Source organism: Nomascus leucogenys, chromosome 16 (assembly GCF_006542625.1).
Source record: "Nomascus leucogenys isolate Asia chromosome 16, Asia_NLE_v1, whole genome shotgun sequence".
NCBI lineage: Eukaryota > Metazoa > Chordata > Mammalia > Primates > Hylobatidae > Nomascus > Nomascus leucogenys.
Genome location: NC_044396.1, coordinates 59,371,938 through 59,393,600, shown reverse-complemented (window position 1 = coordinate 59,393,600; position 21,663 = coordinate 59,371,938). Strand labels below are relative to the sequence as shown.

At 35.9% G+C, this 21,663-nt stretch overlaps 1 protein-coding gene and 1 pseudogene across 2 annotated transcripts in view; both read left to right on the top strand.

Moving 5' to 3' along the window:
- Positions 1-14,192, top strand: part of ANGPT1 (angiopoietin 1) — a 251,738-nt gene extending 237,546 nt beyond the window's left edge. Inside the window, exon 9 of one of the 2 annotated variants that reach the window (XM_003256101.2) lies at positions 11,646-14,192. In XM_003256101.2, coding sequence (XP_003256149.1) covers positions 11,646-11,806 — 161 coding nt within the window. In that variant the 3' untranslated portion in view covers positions 11,807-14,192. The remainder of the gene's footprint in view (positions 1-11,645) is intronic. The other variant, XM_012506677.2, reaches the window with a different exon arrangement.
- The window catches only part of LOC100599750, a 70,308-nt pseudogene continuing 60,458 nt past the window's right edge, over positions 11,814-21,663 (top strand).

Sequence of the window (21,663 nt, the reverse complement as noted above, 5' to 3'; positions counted from 1 at the left end):
AAAAACCCTTATCCATAGTCTCAGAGCCTTGGTTAAGCAATGGCACATACCTAAAATTAAATAATGTTAGTTTGTTTTAATTTTATGAGTTTCATATCTACTTTCTTTTTTTGTGTGTGTGTGTGTGACAGAGTTTTGCTCTTTTTGCCCAGGCTGGAGTGCAGTGGTGCTGTCTCGGCTCACTGCAGCCTCCACCTCCTGGGTTCAAGCGATTCTCCTGCCTCAGCCTCCTGAGTAGCTGGGATTACAGGCGTCCACCACCACGCCTGGCTAATTTTTCTATTTTTAGTAAAGATGGGGTTTCACCATGTTGGCCAGGCTGGTCTTGAACTCCTGATCTCAAGTGATCCGCCCACCTTAGTCTCCCAAAGTGCTGGGATTAGAGGCATGAGCCACCATGGCACCTGGCTATATCTAACTTCTATTACAGCAAGTGGTGCTGGTTTCCTCTTTAAATGAATGATATAAACTTGCATTTTAGAACGCATTCACAATATTCTGTATTTAACAAATAATTGATTTAAAGAAAAAATTGTTACATATTAATAAAAGTTATAAATGGATATGACAAAACTGTGAAGTTGATACATGACTGGCTGAAGTTTGGGAAACACTAAGATAAAACCCAATGGCAAGTGATATCACTCAAGAATGTTATAGGCTCTGGCAGGAAAGGAGTTGGCAACAAACAAAATTCTAAGAGAAATTCCTATTTCAGTGTTTCTCCTCTCACAGTTTTAGTGCTGCTTCTCTCTCTTACTATAATAACAATCACTACCACTTTCAATTGTTCGGATATGCTTTCTGTCTTATTCTGTTACAAAACATGGTTTCATATTAGTAAGGAAAAAATTGTTCAAATCTAATATTTTCCTTTCCCAACACTACGTTACTACCATTATTATAACATATTACATGTTTCTGCACATGTTGTACCATCTTACTTGAACTCCAGATCCACTCTGTGAGATAGCAGGGAGAGAAACTCATCTCTGTGTTATACATGAGGAAAAGGAATGACAGCTAGTGTTTGCCATTTCATCCCAAACATCTAGCACAGCTGACTGTGACACATAGAAACTTATTAGAAAATGTAGTACCTGAATTAGTGAAGTAGTAGTGTACATGAATGAGCGTAGTAGATGAATGACCATCCTGTAACTCTTGAAATAACTTTCACATTTTAAAACCAAATAAATAAATCATTAGGTTGATGTTATCTTCATCAATGAATAGAGCTTGGAAAAGTATAGGTGAAAGTTTTGGATGATGATGATTATCATTTTTTTGAGACCAAGTCTCACTCTGTTGCCCAGGCTGGAGTGCAATGGCGTGATCTAGGCTCACTGTAACCTCCGCCTCCCTGGTTAAAGTGATTCTCTTGCCTCAGCCTCCTGAGCAGCTGGGACTACAGGTGCGTGCCACCATGCCTGGCTAATTTTTGTATTTTTAGTAGAGACAGGGTTTCACCATGTCAACCAGGCTGGTCTCGAACCCCTGACCTCAGGTCATCTACCCACCTCAGCCTCCCAAAGTGCTGGGATTACAGGCATGAGCCACCACACCCAGTTGGTTTTGGATAACTCTTTGTCTTCCTCCCTATCCCCAACCCCTCTATTACTACTATCACCAAATCACAGCCCATTGACCCCATCCATGCCACCTATGCTGACATCTTTCCAATATGATACCAGCCCCAATGTTATCAAACCTAACCTATTATGATTCTGCCTCTATCATATTCTATCATATTCTTTGTTTCTTTTTTTTTTTTTTTTTTTAGACGGAGTCTTGCTCTGTCACCCAGGCTGGAGTGCAGTGACACGATCTTGGCTCACTGCAAGCTCCACCTCCCGGGTTCTTGCCATTCTCCTGCCTCAGCCTCCCAAGGAGCTGGGACTGCAGGCGCCTGCCACCACGCCCGGCTAATTTTTTGTATTTTTACTAGAGACAGGGTTTCACTGCGTTAGCCAGGATGGTCTCAATCTCCTGACCTCATGATCCACCCGCCTTGGCCTCCCAAAGTGTTGGGATTACAGGCGTGAGCCACCGTGCCCGGCCTCATATTCTTTTCCTTAAGCTTTGAACATATCCTTTTGGCATCACATTTAACATCATTAAATATTATAAAGTCTCCTATATGTAATTTTATGACTCCTCCCTCAGCCCTCACCCCCAAAACTAGTTGCTACAGATCTAAGATTTTTTTAAAAAATGGTACACACAAGGTAGGTCTTGAGCTTTTTCCTGAAAGAAAATTTTTCTTTTTATTACTTCCCTGATCTCATAAATGAAATTGTCAGCAACTTTATATAAATACAAAGGGACTTCGATTTTTCAGTTTCCTGCACATTTTAATATTGAAATATGCTTTATTTTCTCCATGTCTATTTTCACAGATATTTTTTCTTACCAAATAAATACAATACATGAAAAACCAACAGTAAAATCTTTCAAATGTGTCCTTAGAAGAGTATTCCAATATGTTCATATTTCTGTCATAATAATGAAAATATGGAGTGAAGCAAAGAGGAGAATGTACATCTTGGTTTTCAATGAGAAAACTTCACTGCTCAGATTTAGGATTTTATTTCTGCTTTAAATGATTGAACTTTGTCATGTTCTTTCATCCATAATTATTCTTGGACCCAATTCTTACTCACCAATAAACACATATGTTTGGGAGAGAATATTTCCACTTATTGCTTGGTCTGGAATAGTCTAAGTAAATGTGTTTTTGTAATAAACGCCATTACCTTATCAAATGTCCCTTTGAAAGAATCCAGGTCTTGCAAAGCTATTTATTATGGAAAGCTGAAATGTGGAATTTAGATAGCTAAGAACTGGAGAACATAAGGATGAATGTCATTGACAGTCCAGGTAACTGGAGTATTGCCTGGAACTTAGGTCCTACTTAGCTACTCCCCACCACTACTACTTATTCTCTGTCAAAATTTCCCTTAGAGCCATTTTCCTCATCTAATGATTTTTCCTTTCCTTTTTTTCTTTTTAAACTCAGTATTTGAGCCTGTTGCCTATTTAAAATAGCCTCTCTGAAGCAGTGAGACTTCATACTCTTTGGAGCTAGTGACTCATAGCTCTTTGTCATCATCAATTAAAGCTTTGTTTTATCTTGTTTCTTTATATATTTTTCCTTGTTTCTTCTAAAAGGGGTTAAGAGTAAAATAAGATTTATTGCCCACCAACTATCCTAGTTTTCTTCAAGTACATAGAGGAATTCTAGCTGGAGAATCTGGTATCATTACCCTTATCAGTAGAAGACTGAATGGCAGGAAATAGGCTTAATTGAAAGCAGAAGGTATTTCAGCTAGACCCAAGGTAGGACTTGAGCTTTGTTCTTTGTTTCCTAACTTCCTTATTTCTTAGCTTTCTTCTGTCAATTTAAGGGGGTTAATTACTATTAAACAAATGAGCAAGACAGGCTAGAGCATAAGTTTCATTAAAAATTTAAAAGAAATAATTTTATCTACTATTTAACATTAAGAAAATGAAAATATAATCTCATTCAATGTGTACTTTTTGTATAAATTTATTGTTTATGGAGATAAATATGTGAAAAATTCTGATTCCAAAATTAAGACAGTGACAAATTTTTGTTACTAGATTGTCACATTCAAAACAAACTTACCTTCAGCTAAAAAAAAATCTTTGATACTAAATTAGGAGTTTTCGAAGTCTGCATTTCTGAAAGTTTGCTTAAGCTACAGTTAAATAAAATTATTAATATTATAATTAAATAATTTTTCTAAAAATCTTTCATAAACTGTAATGATTAAAGGTTGCCAACAACAAAAACAAATATGTTATCATTTTACATTCCTTGCTTTAGTTTCAGTATAATTTCCATATTTAGTACATAATATAAAGGCTATGTAAAAATGTGACCTAACTTTCTGTAGAAAGAATCTATTGAAGTAGAAACTCTCATTTCTTTTCCCAATGCACAAACCATGTCAACTGATAGACAAGACTTTCTAAAGCTAACGAAGTGTATTTTTCAGTTCACTCCTTAAAGAGGGGATAAAGCCATACACATAAATTTCTTAGTACATCTAGAACTGTCCAGATGCTAACAGCAGAGAGTTGACAAATGCTCACTTTGCCTACTATATAATCTTAAAGAAGACAAAGAAAATGATAGAAGCTAGCAGTTTTGTCAACTGGTGTATGACCTTGAAGTGACAAGATCTTTGGGAAAATATAATTGTCTTAGCATTTTTGGGAACCCAAGAAAGATCTGCTAAGCATGATCAGATAACTAAAATTCTCTATGTTTCAAGGTAAAAATATTGAGAGAAAAGAAGATCCATATGACTAATGTAAGATTGACTATAGAAATCTACATTGCACTACTTTTATTTCAACCCAATTTCTGTATTTAGTACATGAAACGTAAGCCTATTCTACACAAATGTAAGTTCTGTGAATGCAGGGACTTTGTGCTGTCCACTACTATATCCCCAGTGGCTGCCATAGTGTGTGGCAGATAGTATATGTTCAATAAATATTGGTTTAATGAGTAAATATGTTAGCAGAGACTCTGAAAGGACATTGCAAAATTACAAATTATTCTGGGGAAAAGACATAAAGTAAATGAATGTTAGTATAAACGTGATTCTTGCATGAACTTATATTTAAAATGCATAATACATACATGTATTTGTATGCACCAACATGGAACAAAGAGGTGACTATCAAAGACTGAAACTAACTTAAGAATAACCAAACCCCAAAAGACTAAACTGCAGAATTATAAAAATTTGAGTGTTAGGTTCCTGACTGTCAAATAAATTTGAGCTTCCTAAAATGCAAAGTTTAAGATTATATTCCTATTTTCTGGGGCAAAGTTTCATTTATTAGAAAAAGAGCAAAGAGTATCAGAAAATGTCTTTTATAAGTTTGGAAAAAGGTGAATCAGAACCGATAGTCCTCTCGTGCAAGACTACAACCAATGCTTAATAATTGACAGTGGATGAGAAATAACCAATTAATTTTGTATTGTACTCAGTAATAATATTTAAAAACTTATTGAGCTCTTTCTAATGGATACGTTTATATTATCCTAAATGATTTATATTTAATAACATATATGAAGCTTCCAAAAACTCTTGGAAATACAGACCACAATAATACTTTTGGCAAGAATTGAGATACAGAAAAGTTAGATAATTTGCCATAGGTCACAGAATTTTGTCAGAAGTAGAATTTAAATGCAGGTACTCAACCTCCAGAGGCCTTTGTTCTATCTACTCTTTCTACTGCCTCCAATAAAAAGGAATGACATTCAAAGCGAATGACAGAGCTCTATTGTACTGTTTGCAGCATCTTTTTGCAAGCATTTCCTCATTTAAACATGGTTAAAAGCAAAATGAAGTATGACGGAGAAGAGAGGCAGTAAAAGAATACCTGGAAGTTTTAAGTGAATTTGATATTCCTAGCCAGGATAAACAACTTTTCATCTTTAGAACAAAAAGAAGAGAAAGGAAAAGAAAGAAAGAAAGAAAGAAAGAAAGAAAGAAAGAAAGAAAGAAAGAAAGAAGGAAGGAAGGAAAGGAAAGAAGAAAGAAAGAAGAAAGAAAGAAAGAAAGAAAGAAAGAAAGAAAGAAAGAAAGAGAAAGAAGGAAGGAAGAAAGAAAGAAAACAGAGAGAAAGAAAGAGAGAGAGAGAGGGAGGGAGGGAGGGAGGGAGGAAGGGACGGTCAAAAACAACCAACCAACCAACCAAAAAAAAACAAGTCCTTGGCCTGAAGGGGATATAGTAAAATATGACAGAAGGAATGCAAACTTCTAGCAAGGTTCTTTGCCTCCTGCATGCAAGACCCATGCAGCTGCTTCTTGAGGCTTGCTTTGGGTAGGGCCAACTTTGTCCACATAAACTCACCAAGAGATTTTTTCCATTATGATCCCATTGATGGCACCAATCAATTTAGTTTAAACTCATTCTTAGTTAGTGATGAAAGATGAAAATCTTAATTTCTGTGCAAGCTGTTTTGCATACTGCTGATTAGAATGCATGCATTGAAAACGAACAAAAGAAATCTACAAAAACAGATATACCTTTTCATTTTGCTGTACATTTTACCACAGAAAAGAAGTGTTGAGAGACGTTTTGTTTAGAATCAGAAGAATTTAAGAGTTAGGTTTCCTGATGTTCAAATAAAGTTGAACTTCCTGAGTACAAAGTTGAGAATCAAATTCCTATTTTCTGGGCAAAGTTTCATTTATTAGCGATAAAATGTGAATTTTCTGCTTCAAAGATAAAAGACACAAATGATTTTAAAAGGCCTGGGATAGTTATTACAAAACTAAATTTTAATGAGTTAAGTGTAAATGAATTGGAAACATGAATCTCAGATTTCTTATTAAAATATATATATGGTTACAGGTTATGAAGAAAAATGCTTCGAAAGTACATCTCAGCAGTTGCCAACCTTAAGACATTTGAGGCTGAATGCAGTGGCTCATGCCTGTAATCCCAGCACTTTGGGAGGCCAAGGTGATTGGATCACCTGAGGTCAGGAGTTCGAGACCTGCCTGGCCAACATGGCAAAACCCCACCTCTACTAAAAAAAAAAAAAAAAAAAAAAAAAATACAAAAATTAGCCAGGCGTGGTAGCGGATGCCTGTAGTCCTAGCTACTCAGGAGGCTGAGGCAGGAGAATCGCTTGAACCCGAGAGGCGGAGGTTGCGGTGAGCCAAGATTGTGCCACTGCACTCCAGCCTGGGCAATAGAGTGAGACTCCATCCCAAAAGAAAAAAACAAAACAGAACAGAACAAAACAAAACAAAACATTTGAAACATTTTATCAGTTGTCCCAATAGCAGAGGGTAACATTTTTTTTGATCCTTTGCTTGCATCATTGAGTTCTTTTAGCCTTGAAGTGCCTTTCCTAGATGAATTGCTCTAGGATATTTCTTATTTGTTATTCCCAAGCATAAACGAAATACAAAGTTAGTATTTTCCCAGGATTGCACAGAATATATAATTCAGCTATTCAGAATCTTATCAGAGAGGAACTGTAAACTCAGGCATACTCTTCTGTATATTCATAGAACAACTTCATCCCATACAGATTTACCATATGTACTGAGTATCTATGATCACCTATAAATACAAGGAATGCATATGAGTAATGAGGAGTCTGCTATACTTTTGCCTGCGTTGATGCTTTAAACCACATATTTTCAGGATTTTTGTTTAAAAGACTTGGCCATGCTTAATTTTTAAAAATAAAGGTAGAAAGTGGACAAACTATTCGAAATATTTGATATGAAAAAATTATTTTGTTTGTTTTAATGTATATATAAAAGAAAACAGAGAATCCTTGCCTACACAGAAATTATTACTTCTGCTACCTTGAAGTTAAGATGTTTTATAATAAAACGGAAATTGTCATGAGAAATAATTGCTCTTTTATTTCATTTTCTTCCATCTTAATTCATCATCTTTATTATCAGTTGCTCTGAGACAGATCACAGAATTCATGGCCCACTAGTCTTAAGATAAAGAGTTAATTGAACATTTCAAACTCCTTGATTTGTCATGAAATCAAAATGAAACATTTAAAAAAATTAGGAACTTAAATGCCAAGTTTTTATAACATGAACATTGTACAATTGTACTTATTTGGTCTAATTATTTTTATACTTCTCTAATAAACCCCACTAAGCAAATAAGAAAATATGTTGGCACTGATGACCTTGTCTTTATTAAATTATTATGATGCTCCACAAAGTCTTGTCTCTTTTTTTTTTTTTTTTTTTTGCCCTAAACCTTCTGCCCCATTTTCTAGATAACTTACAGCTGGCACTTAAGTAGGATTTTTTTTTTTTTTTTTTTTTTTTTTTACAGGCTATAACAGTGCATTATCTTATTTGATCCTTATAACTGTGCTGTGAAAACGGTTGTCTAGCTCTTAGAATCTATGTATCATGAATGTGACCTTAAACAGTTCCTTAAACTCTGTGAGCATTAGTATCTTTATTATGGTACTTGCCACATCACGTAAGGCTGTTTGGGGGATAAAATGAGAAAATGCATATAAATACCTTCATATGAACAATTCAATAAATATCAAATACTATTGGTACTATTGTGTAGGATCTCTTGGTTATTAATTGATGAAGTAAGCATGAAAAGTCTGGGTCTTCTAACTTCTGCCCCGGCGCTCTCCACGCTTCCCATTGCCCAAAAGAAAATGTCTAAAGGTGTAATGAAAATCTTTATGTTTTCCCTCCTGTTTATTTTTTAGCCCTGTATTCTCCAACCCTTTAACCCACTGGCACTCCAGCCAAGCCAACCTGCTGGCAGACACTCTCTCCTGCTCTTCCAGAGTACAGACTATATAGAAGCTCTTTCTGTCCAGTGAACTCATACCCATCCTTCAGGACCCAGGGCAGCTGTTGAATGAGTGAGCTTTGTGGTCCCTCAGACAGTTAGCACCTACTGCCTCTGTATTTCCATAAGATTTTCTTCTTCTCTTAGTTTAATGGCTATCATCTCAATGTGTAGCATTTTGTTTGTCTCCTACACAAAACTGTGCATGCTTTAAAGTCAGAAATTTTGTTTCCAAAAATTTCTGTCCCCTATCCCTATCCATCGGTTAATATCTGCAGAATTGATTCTAGACTCAATTTTCTCCTTTTTTTTTATGCTGTCACATATGCTCAGGATGGCTTTGGAAGATCATAGAGAATGAAGGCTCTAAACCATGTTTGATTAAACATTTAGCCTAGCAGATCTGGTTCTTCTGGTTTGATTGTGGTTCCCATCTGTAGAGAATGTTTTACTTGTTTGCCTGATCATGGACAAGCAGGCTGGCTAAACTACAAATTGCTCCATAAACATTGAACTTCTCACCAGGACTGCCTATTCCTCCACCTTCATTTCCTGCAAGTCATTTCTTGTTCACTGTGAACCAGCTGCACTAATGTCCCTACACATCCCAAGCTTGCTTGCTTCCTCATCGCCTTTGCAGGTGCTGTACTCTGCTTAGCAGGGTCTTTTCCCATCTTCTTGGGGCTGCCTCTCTCCTCCTTCAGGTCTCGATAAATATCAGCTTCTTTCACGAATGTGAAAAGTCAAGTTATTCTCCTTCAGAGCTCCTACTTATTTTTTTCATGATATTTTAAGTCGTAATTTATATTAGGTTGGTGCAAAAGTAATTGTGTTTTTTGCCAATAACAGTCATGGCAAAAACTGCAATTACTTTTGCACCAACCTAATAGTTATTTTATGTGCCTGCTTACATACAGTCATCTGTTTCTCCCATTAGAAGTGAGTTTCATGAAGGCAAGGACTATGTCTGTCTTAAGTATTGTGTAACAACGTTTCACAATAATTATATATTGAATGGATACATAAAGAAAAAAATGAATACAATAGGGACGGGTGTTACATATTGGGGTATCTATCATATATAGCATTTTAGTAAGCTAAACAACTTCAGACAACAAAGACTTCACAAGGAGAACCAATCAGAGAGTCAATCAGTTAACAAGCCTGCAGTGACCCGCCAGTCATTTGGGAAGCAAACTTTGTTAGTTAGGTGTCCTACTAAGTACAGGAGATGGGCCAATATACAAACCATGGCTTTCCATTGGTTTTAGGATGATGAACAAAACACTGGGTGATTTGCTTCAGACCCTCTCAGCTTCAGGCGACTATCCCCCTCATTGATTGTGACCCAGCCATACTGGCCTTCCTTCAGTGTCTCCAAAATGCCATTCTACTCATTGCAAACATTACCCCACTTTATTCATTCAAAAAGATACACAAGATCAATTTACCTGACTCTCTCACAGGCTCTTACTGTTTCTTGTCTCTTTCCTAAGTTTTCCCAAAGTTTCCCAATGAGCGTATCCTTTAGCCTGTGCTCTTTATTGCCAGGCTGTTGTTGCAACAGACGTCTGTCTTTCCGCCCTCCTCTGGGACTCCTGTGACTTTCTATAAACCAAATAAACAAAAACACACATTTTACCCTAATGCAACTTGGAAGAGTATTCTATGAATCCTAGTCAGTCTCAACAATAGGGTAAGTGTGTTTGCTTGAGAGACCATGGTGCATATTTGAAAGACTATGAAATGTTCATTAATGCAATGGAAAAGTGCTTCAAGAAGGTCACAGAAAAGGAGGAGAAAAGTTAAAACACAGAAGCAATCAAGTTGAATTTCATCTTAAGAGTTTCATTTTAGTCCTTTAGAAAGAGTCTTTTGGGCAAATAAATTCACTAATATTAGAATGCTTTTTATAATATAAACAGCATATTTTTACCAGCTGTACTGATCAGAAATTAGAAGAATTAATCTTAAGAAAAACAAAGGTAGGATTTTACTTGCAGTTCCTCCTTCTTTTCCAAACAAGAACCTTTTTGTCCCTCATGTTTTGACTACATTAACATTTATGTTGTTTGCATACAGTTGATAAAACTGCATGGAATATAGTGTCTTTCCAAATTCATCAAGACATACCTTGTGGTTCCCCAGTATGAACTGGTGATTAATGCAGCTTGTTACGCCTCTAGTGTGACTTTATAAACACAAGCCAGCTGTACTCATCTTCTAAAGTTGAAAAATGAGAACTAGCTTTTCTCCATTTAACTTTTACTAAAGTTTCTGCAAGATGGTGCTCATGTTACAGTTAAACATCAGCTGTACAGCTTTCTCTTTCTTTAGCTATTAGTCCCTTAGGTATAAATCTGTAATCAAAGAGAGGTCAACTGTATCCAAATAAAAAACATGCCAGAATGTCTCTGGCATAAATCTCTCCCTAAAGATTCAGTAGTGTTACTTCAGCAGACAGGAAGAAACACTATGCTTTATCTAAAAATCTAAGAACTTAATTTATTTAAAAAATAAAACTGAGTTATCCAGTTATCCTTATAGAGAGCTATACAAGCATAGAATTTCCATGTTACTCATCAAGTTGTTTTTCTTTTTACTAAGTTTGGAAAGCACTTAAATAACCATAGACAAAATATGGCTGTACAGGAACTGAATGGCTACTATTGCTGAACACTTTTTCTATTGTTATAAACTACAGAGAGGGTACATTAATTCAAAGTCCTTTTGAGCATCATAGTCATTGCACAGTATCCAATTAATTTTAGAAGCAGCTTAGGGCCAATTATTGACAAATATATGCAGTAGATGGAGAATATCTTTCTATTTAGATCTCAGTTGATTGTCTAAGTTTCTGAATTTCTTCACTAATAATTAATTGTTCTACTCCCAGGAACAGTCTTAAGATGGAATGCCTCTTATGGGTATATGCATTTTCCTTATTGCACTTGTCTTACATGTAAATCCATCTCTTATGTAGATTGTATCTTGAAGCCCAAAGGCTTCCCATCATTACAAGAAGAAGTGAATTCCAGTGGAGTCACACTGAAAGCTGCTTTCCATGAGAGCATTGCTGTCTCTGATGGGTCATACAAATCTTAAATCAGAAGTCATTTAAAACAGTTTCACTACTGGGAATATATTTACTGATGCCTCGTAATTGCAAATAAGCATAACAAGAACAAGCAAGTTTCCCATCACTTAATGCCATTAATTTCCAAATATTCCATTTACTTATAATTGTTGCCTCTCCTTCTCTCTTCTATGATGAACTATTTTTTCAGGCTGGTGGTTTGATGCTTGTGGCCCCTCCAATCTAAATGGAATGTTCTATACTGCGGGACAAAACCATGGAAAACTGAATGGGATAAAGTGGCACTACTTCAAAGGGCCCAGTTACTCCTTACGTTCCACAACTATGATGATTCGACCTTTAGATTTTTGAAAGCGCAATGTCAGAAGCAATTATAAAAGCAACAAATAAATCTGGAGAAGCTGCCAGGTGAGAAACTGCTTGAAAACTTCAGAAGCAAACAATATTGTCACCCTTCCAGCAATAAATGGTAGTTATGTGAAGTCACCAAGGTTCTTGACCGTGAATCTGGAGCCTTTTGAGTTCACAAGAGTCTCTACTTGGGGCGACAGTGCTCATGCGGCTCGACTGTAGAAAACTCCACTGACTGTCGGGCTTTAGAAAGGGAAGAAACTGCTCAGCTTGCTGTGCTTCAAACTACTACTGGACCTTATTTTGGAACTATGGTAGCCAGATGATAAATATGGCTAATTTCATGTAAAACAGAAAAAAAGAGTGAAAAAGAGAATATACATGAAGAATAGAAACGAGCCTGCCATAATCCTTTGGAAAAGATGTATTATACCAGTGAAAAAGTGTTATATCTATGCAAACCTACTAACAAATTATACTGTTGCACAATTTTGATAAAAATTTAGAACAGCATTGTCCTCTGAGTTGGTTAAATGTTAATGGATTTCAGAAGCCTAATTCCAGTATCATACTTACTAGTTGATTTCTGCTTACCCATCTTCAAATGAAAATTCCATTTTTGTAAGCCATAATGAACTGTAGTACATGGACAATAACTGTGTGGCAGAAACAAACTCCATTACTCCGATTTTTGATACAGTTTTCAGAAAAAAAAAAAGGACATAATCAAGTAGGGATGTATGTGGTGAAAACTTACCACCCCCATACTATGGTTTTCATTTACTCTAAAAACTGATTGAATGATATATAAATATATTTATAGCCTGAGTAAAGTTAAAAGAATGTAAAATATATCATCAAGTTCTTAAAATAATATACATGCATTTAATATTTCCTTTGATATTATACAGGAAAGCAATATTTTGGAGTATATTAAGTTGAAGAAAAACCAAGTACTCTGGAGCAGTTCATTTTACAGTATCTGCTTGCATGTGTATACATACATGTAACTTCATTATTTTAAAAAGGTTTTTAGAACTTCGATACTCACCCTGTTATGTCTTGCTAATTTAAATTTTGCTAATTAACTGAAACATGCTTACCAGATTCACACTGTTCCAGTGTCTATAAAGGAAACACTTTGAAGTCTATGAAAAATAAAATAATTATAAATATCGTTGTACATAGCATGTTTATATCTGCAAAAAACCTAATAGCTAATTAATCTGGAATATGCAACATTGTCCTTAATTGATGCAAATAAACACAAATGCTCAAAGAAATCTACTATATCCCTTAATGAAATACATCACTCTTCATATATTTCTCCTTCAGTCCATTCGCTTAGGCAATTTTTAATTTTTAAAAATTATTATCAGGGGAGAAAAATTGGCAAAACTATTATATGTTAGGGAAATATATATAAAAAGAAAATTAATCATAGTCACCTGACTAAGAGAAATTCTGACTGCTAGTTGCCATAAATAACTTAATGGAAATATTCCTATGGGATAATGTATTTTAAGTGAATTTTTCGGGTGCTTGAAGTTACCACAGTATTTTATCAAGAAGTCTTCTCTGCCTGTAAGTGTCCAAGGTTATAACAGTAGACAGTTTTTATTAAAACATGAGTCACTATGGGATGAGAAAATTGAAATAAAGCTACTGGGTCTCCTCTCTTATAAAAGAGAAAGTTGTTGGCAAGGTAGCAATACCAGTTTCAAACTTGGTGACTTGATCCACTGTGCCTTAATGGTTTCCTCCATTTGAGAAAATAAAGCTATTCACATTGTTAAGAAAAATACTTTTTAAAGTTTACCATCGAGTCTTTTTTATATTTATGTGTCTGTATTCTACCCCTTTTTGCCATACAAGTGATATTTGCAGGTATTATACCGTTTTTCTATTCTTGGTGGCTTCTTCATAGCAGGGAAGCCTCTCCCTCTAAAAACTTCTCGACTGTTTTCATTTAAGGGAAAAAAAATGAGTATTTTGTCATTTTGTGTTCCTACAGACACTTTTTTAAACCAGTTTTTGGATAAAGAATACTATTTCCAAACTCATATTACAAAAACAAAATAAAATAATAAAAAAAGAAAGCATGCTATTTACTGTTTTGTTGTCTGGGTTTGAAAAATGAAATATTGTTTCCAATTATTTATAATAAATCAGTATAAAATGTTTTATGACTCTGTTATGTGTATTATGTAATACCTACATGTTTATGGCAATTTAACATGTGTATTCTTTTCATTTAATTATTTCGGAATAGGATAATTAGGTATTTGAATTTTGTCTTTAAAATTCATGTGGTTTCTATGCAAAGTTCTTCATATCAACACAACATTATTTGATTTAAATAAAATTGAAAGTAATATTTGTGCAACTTCATTTTATTTTTAATACGTATTTTGCCAAATTTAAATCAGAGATTTATGAAGATATAGAATCATTGACAAAAACCTACCAAATGAACTAAAGCCTCAATCTTAGAAAAACTTTCAGTCTGGGATGAAATAAGAAAGCTTAGCCGCATTAGAATGGTAGATCAAAGCAGTGGGTCTCAGTCCCATGTCCCTACAATATGATTGTCATGTCCTGCCAATTATTACATGCCATATTGTCATGTGGCAATGGACAATGTATTCTGGGAACTCTGAATGTAGAATAAGAGGATGTGTGTTAAAAATTTGAGCTTGGTATACAGGGGGGAAAGGAAGGAGCATAAAGAAGATGCTACTTGTCTCACTCACCTGACATGCCATCGGCAGTCTTATCAGTCCTTGCAAGAAATTTCTTACCTTTGGCCTTGATTCTGCTCCTATTGCCATTACATTGATTCAAACCTTCCTTAATTTCCACCTAGATGATTGGAAAAGACACTCTTTCATCCTGCCTCTCTATGCTGTTATTCACCTCTTAACCATAAAAGCTTATTCCTTCTAAAGCCAGACTTCTGAACATGGTTTTTCCCTGCTCAGAACACTTCAATGTTTCCTCACTACTCCCTGAACTTAAAATAAACAGGTCAGGTTAATCTCAGCCTGCATTGCCAGACAGCTTCATTCCACCTACTCAGTATTCCAATCAAAACAAAGAAACCCCATGGTCGACTACTTGTAAAAATGATGCCTATTCTTCCCCTTTCTGTATTCATACCTTTTGCAATGCGACTTTGCAGCTTGTTCCATAAAGAGATAAACTGTTTCCTTACTCCCTGAATGGCTAACTCTGACCTTCTGCAGCCAATAGAACACAACAGAAGTGATGACTATGTGCCAGTTCTGAGTCTGGTCAGAAACATTCTACCTTTGGCATGAAAAAAAGTCCAGCATAGCCTAATGGAGGATTAGAGACCACGTGCAGCAAAGCCTAGTCCACCAGCTGAGCCAAGCTCAGGCCATTGCACTCCAACCAGGTGACAGGGTGAGACTCTATCTCAAAAAAACAAAAACAAAAACCAAAAATAAAACCCACCACACACACACACATACACACACACAGACACACACACACACACACACGCACACACACACACACACACAAATTTGGGCAGCTTATGATTTAAGATTCGACTAAAGTCTTTTTCTAGTATTTCCCCGTGTATTTCTCTAATCATTTTATTAATTACTTACCACATACCATCATTGAAGTTAAGACAGTGAACATAATTAAGGGATTCCTGGGAAAAACTTAAAGAAAAACTTAAAGAAGTCATTATATCGCCTGTATTCTTTCAAGAAAGCAAATTAATAGAGTCAGCTGCAATGAAGAGTAAATGATAGATCACGGTTAAAATTTAATAACTCCCTTTTAACACAGGACAGTCTCAAAAGGATATTTTATCTTATTTTGTTTTGGTGAAGAAGAGGTTGCGTCCTGGTATCTTTTACAAATAAGCTCCTATTCCATCTCCTCGTGAAAGCAGTCTGCCTCCTGCCCATCCATGCACTCTATCTTGGCCCCCTGGGAGTCCATGTGCTGGTTATGAAGGTGAAAGCTGGGAGGGTACCACTATCACGCAGTTGTGCCGCAGAATTACTGCGATTCCCTTACCTGAGTTTCTCTTACATTAACTAAATTTTAAATTTTGTAAGTTAAAAATGAATTTAAAAGCAAATATTATAAGCAGGTAATATTCAATTGTGCGGACTTTAATACAATGAGTAAACATCAAACAATGGTGTGAAAGGTTAGAGTGAGAACATCATTAAGGCTCTAAATTAACTTAAATATTTCCATTAGGAGAAAGGCACAAACTATCATAATATTCATACTGAAATGCTGGATTATACTTACATAAGCCCTATCCTTGGGAAATAATTGTACAGGTTTAATGGCAGAATGTGCATTATATTTAACAGACATATGGAACAGCTACTAGCATCTAGGTAAAGCATTAGGAAGGTACTTAAAGATACAGAGATAATTAAGGCATATGGACATTCACAATGAGTCAGAAAAACACACAAGAAGAAATAAGCAGTACAAAAGTGTTTATGTTAATAAATTATTCTATGTTAAATCTACAAGAACACTGAGATAGTAGTGATTAAATCTGCTGAATTTTATGTTGTATATAGTTGTAAATAACAAGTGTGTAAAAGATGAGAACTTCCATGCAATAGCAAGTTTTATATAGAGATGTTTTTAAAATTAAAAGGAACATGTAGGTCTCCCTCAATTTGCACAAGTTTTCATAGAAGATGGCGTCTATGGCACTTTGGGAAGCTAAGGCTGTTGGGTCTCTTGAGTCCAGGAGTTTGAGACCAGCCTGGGTAACATGGTGAAACCCCATCTCTACAAAAAATACAAAAATTAGCCTGGCATGGTGGTGTGCACCTATAGTCCTAGCTGCTTCGGAGTCTGAGGGGGAAGGGTCGCTGGAGCCCAGGAGGTGGAGGCTGAGAAGAGGAACTGCAGAGGCATACAGGTGTCAGAAAGCATGGAGTTGTGGGGAACTCCATGTTTTTCAGTATAAATGGACTGTAATGTTTATTTGAGGGAAGAGCACTAGGAGAATAGGCTGGAGCTGGGGCCACATAACGAAGGACTTTAAGTCATGTTCCTAAGCTTAGATTTTGCACGATATTAAGGAAAAATAATCTAAGGAACTTAATAATTGAATGGGAGGTGGGGGGAAATCAAAATCATTCCAGATTTTGTCTTGGTTAATTAAATAGGGGGCAGTCTAAATCACCTAAATAGGAAACACAGGTTCTGGGGAGTAGCTAATGAGCTAGGTTTTACATGTTGAGTTTTAGAAGTAGTGATTCAAGTTTGGTAGTTGGATATATGAGTCTGAACTCAAGCAGGATTAAAGTGTAAGACTATGGTTAGATACACAAGAGGAAATCCAAAGAGGAATGGAGCCATAGGAATTGGGTAAGTAGATTACATCAAGAATCAGTGAGGTAATTGTGAGGATGGCCATGAGACTGGGGAATTCTCCAAGTGGGTACCTGGAGCGATATAAATGAGAGCAGGCAATCATACTTCCCTTTCTCATGGGAGGATGCTTCCACAACCGTAAACTTGAAATATTTAAGTATTAAGGGAGTCATCAAAATTTTTAGAGTGCCCCTCAATGTAAATGCACCCCATATGTAGTAGTTGCATTGTGCCAGATCCAAGCTAGTGGCCTACTTCCACACATTTCCTTACTCTGCCATTTTTGGCATGCTTTCCACCGCCCCATGCTAATTTCCCTGCAATTTTTCTATTGCTCCAACCTCATTCCTTCCTGATTATACAGACCCACGATATACTTAGTCCTGTACCAGACTTCCATGCTGTCAAAAGTGCAAACTCATGATGATTTTCAGCATTACTATTTCAGTAGAAAATATTTATTTGGCTTAAAATACTTTAAGGTGTTTTATTGCTTTCCAACATAACTTTATTTGTTCCAGGAAACATTTTATCAAAATATTCATTTCAAACTGCCGTAATCCTTTTGCACTGTTGCACTGAGCTTTCTGCTTAGTGTATTATGAGGCAAAAATCATGGTGAGCAGCTGCGTTCTCATCCGGAGCTCAGGGTCCTCTTCCAAGTTTATTGTTGGCAGAGTTGTTATTGGGGTTGTAGAACTGATGTCCCATTGTCTGCTGGATGTCACGTGGGGGTCATACTCAGCATCTGGCTACTCTCAGGGCAGGTGATCTGAATGGGTTTTACCTGATCATATGAGTGGGCCCTTTAAATATGACCAAACCCTTCTCCTCCTTGTCCTACTCCTCAGCCTATGTAACATAAAGACAACAAAGAAAAAGCCCTTCATGATCATCCGCTTCCGCATAATGAATAGTAAATATATTTATCTTTCTTATGACTTTCTTAATAACATTTTCTTTTCTCTAGCTTTCTTTGCTGTAAAAATAGAGTATATTATACATATAGCACACAGAACATGTGTTAATTTACTGTGTTATCTATAAGGCTTCTGGTCAGTAGGCTATTAGTAATTAGCTTTTAGGGGAGTCAAAGTTCTATGTGGATTTTTGCCACACAAGGGGTCATTGTCCCTGCATTGTTCAAGGGTCAACTGTAGTTCACGTAGGTTCTAAATAACCCTAAAAGAAGGTATTAGCACTTCCGTTTTACCAATGAAGCAATCCAGATGCAGTCCATTAAGGCCCTTATCAATGACCACACAGTGAATAAACTTTGGTCTCGTGATCCCTGATCCAGTGTGCTTTACTCTGAAGTCATGTAAAATTCTTATAATCTATAACCAGGCTGTAGGGATTCTTTGATGCTTTTAATATTTTATGTTTTCTAGCATTCCAAGCTAGCCTTAATAAAGCTGTTCAGTCTTCCAGAGGAATAGCTTTACAAGAATAGTTTTAAAATATTCTTATCAACTTAATATATAATATCAATTCATGTTGGATTATAATCCCCTCACCCCTTTCTTCTTTCTGTGCAGAAACTTCTGGTTCACTTCCTAAAACATATACTTTCCTTTAGCAAGTCTTGAAAAACAAATTAAAACACCTTTCTTATATTAATTTTGCATGTAAATGTTATTAAATATGAACATCAGTCTATAATCTTTCTGTACTGAATATTCACTAAAGATGGAAAGAAATTTCATATAACACTATATAACAGAAATTGAGAAAAATGATGATAATTTTTTACTACATAAGCCTTTATTAGATATAACATAAAATAACTGTATTTTATAATTTTGGGAAGTTCTGCAAGGCCGTACTTTTACCTTACATCTTTCACCATTTGAAGTGACCTCAAATGGTGCTCTGTTTCTATCTTTGCCTGTAGGAGTGTGTCCATTACAAGGATGGCTCTGGGATGCTGGAGAGCTGAGAGCTAGGCCAGAAATGTATTTCAGCAACAACTGCTCTATATATGATCCTCAAACATAAATGTCTTCCCTCCAACCCAAGTCCTGTATACTTGCGCATTTGGGTCCCACTGTCTGGAATGCCTTCCATTTTATATCCTGTGTCCAAGGCTGTTGGGAGTCTTTATAAAATCATTTAAGACTTTACTGAAACATCCCTTCTTCTGTTATACTTTCTCTGGTTCCTAGTAACCTTGACGGGATGCCCTTGAGTCCATGATACTTTAAAATTCTTATTGGAAAACCCAGTACAGGATTTGTTTATCGTTTGTGACGGTCTTTCTTTCTCAGTAGACCATGAGCTTCTGAGAGCAGGAACTTTTTTAACTCATTTTCATATTCTTTAAATTTAGTGTAAAACCCAACCTTGTCGAACATTGTACAGCAAAAGAAATATTTGTTGAATCTCATCATTCCCTCTCTCCCTTGCACTCTGTATTCCAGTGCTGTTGAACTTTCATTTCATCCTGTTGATTTGATTCTTTCTTGTCCCTATGCCTTGTGTATTATGTATGTGTATATGATATTTATATTATCATGTGATATTACAAGCAGTACTACCTGCAGTACTCCCTCCATATACCCGCTTATTCCTTATTCTTCTCCTGAAAGGTTTTCCTGACTTTTGAGGGAAATAGATCTTCCTTCTCTATGTCCTCACTATTCCTTGTACTATCCCCAACATCATACTCTGTGCACCCTTCTGGAAACAAGAAACCTGAAGGCAGGGGCCAGGTTGGGTTTGTTTACCACTGTATCCCCTGTACCTGGGGCACTTCCTGACATGAAGTGGTTGGTCAATACATATTTCTTGAATAAATGGTTGAATAAATTTTATTCAAACACAGGCTTGTCATTTTTACACCCCATTTTGAACTTCCATATGTGTTTGGTATATCATTTAGACAGACTTGGAGAGATAATATAGTATAAGGGAACTTTAGGTTCCAAATATAACACAGTTAGAAATGCTTTCCTAGGGAGTTTATTTTACAGTGACAGGAGCTGGTAGCTATCAATGTGGAGAAGCCTGTATGGATGCACAGGCAGAGTAAAGCTTGGAAACAGCAACCCTGCCAGCACAGCTTCTCATCTTGTATTTCCCTTGATATTGATTAGTGGTATCACCATCATATTCAGCTACCCAAATCAGAACCTGGGAGTTAGGTACCCTTCTCCTTTCTCTACCTCCTGATCCACCTTCACAGTAAATCACCAGGTCCTCCTGATTTTACCCCTTGAACAATTCTCAAACACATGGCTTCCTTTCCTATCTAGGTCCTCATAATCTGCTATCCACACAATTGCAATATCTGCTAACTGTTCTCGAGGCTCTAGCTTTTTCTTCTCAACCTCATCTTCCCATTGCTACAAAGGTGAGCATTTAGAATTGGAACATGGCACTCCTCTCCTTAAATCATTTCAGTGGGTGGCTCCTTGTCACCTTGAGCATTAAATCCATTCTCTCAGCATGGCAAAACAAGGCCCTCCACGATCTGGTCCCTACCAACCCATCTAATCTCTTCTTGGATTTAAAATTCTAATAAGTGTGACATATAATTTCCCCCATAATCCATGAGATTTCACACATCTATGCTTTTGTTCATCTTGTTGTATCTTTCTTACATGCCTTCTCTTACAGCCTCTTGTATAATTCTTACTAACCTCTTAAGATTCACATGGACAGTCACCTTATTCAGAAAGTTTTGTCTAAATTCCATGTTTGGCTTAATGTCTTTCCTCTGGATGACCGTAATATCCTGTATATACCTGTCTCTACTTTGAGATGACAGTCCAGTGGTCCCAAAATTTTATCATGTTCTTTATCAATAACACTGCTGAAAATGCACCTCAATATATATGTTTGTTTATGTATGCAGGTACATATTTATGTATGCATAAATTTACATATATACATACTCCTTTATTAATGTATTGTGTATTTTAAGGTATATGTAAAATTGACATTGTAAGCACCAGATAAAGGTAAAATGACAACATTTAAGGCATTTTGAAATGTCTGAATGCATTGAAAAACACATTTTTCTATACAATTATTAATGCTCTTTACAGAAAGACATGTACCTTGGTTGGTTTGTTAATTTTGAATTTAACTCTTTAGGATACACCTATTTAAAAGACTCAGAAAGCCCATACCAGAAAAAAATTGATAAGTTGGACTTCATCAAAATTAAAAACTTCTGCTCGGCAAAAACACATACACACACAAAAATAAACTAGAAAAAAGGATTTGTATTTCCAATAGAGAACTCTTAAAATGAAAATATTTAAAAACAACAACGAACACCTTTTGAAAAATAGATAAAAGATTTAGACAATTCACAAAGGAGGGTACAGAAAAAGCCAAAAAGCATAGGGAAAGGTGCTCAATAGCATTGCCATCAAGGTAATGGGAATTAAAACCACAATGAAATACCACTACAACTGCATGGAAAAGATAAACTAAAAGATGAACAACACCAAAAGCTG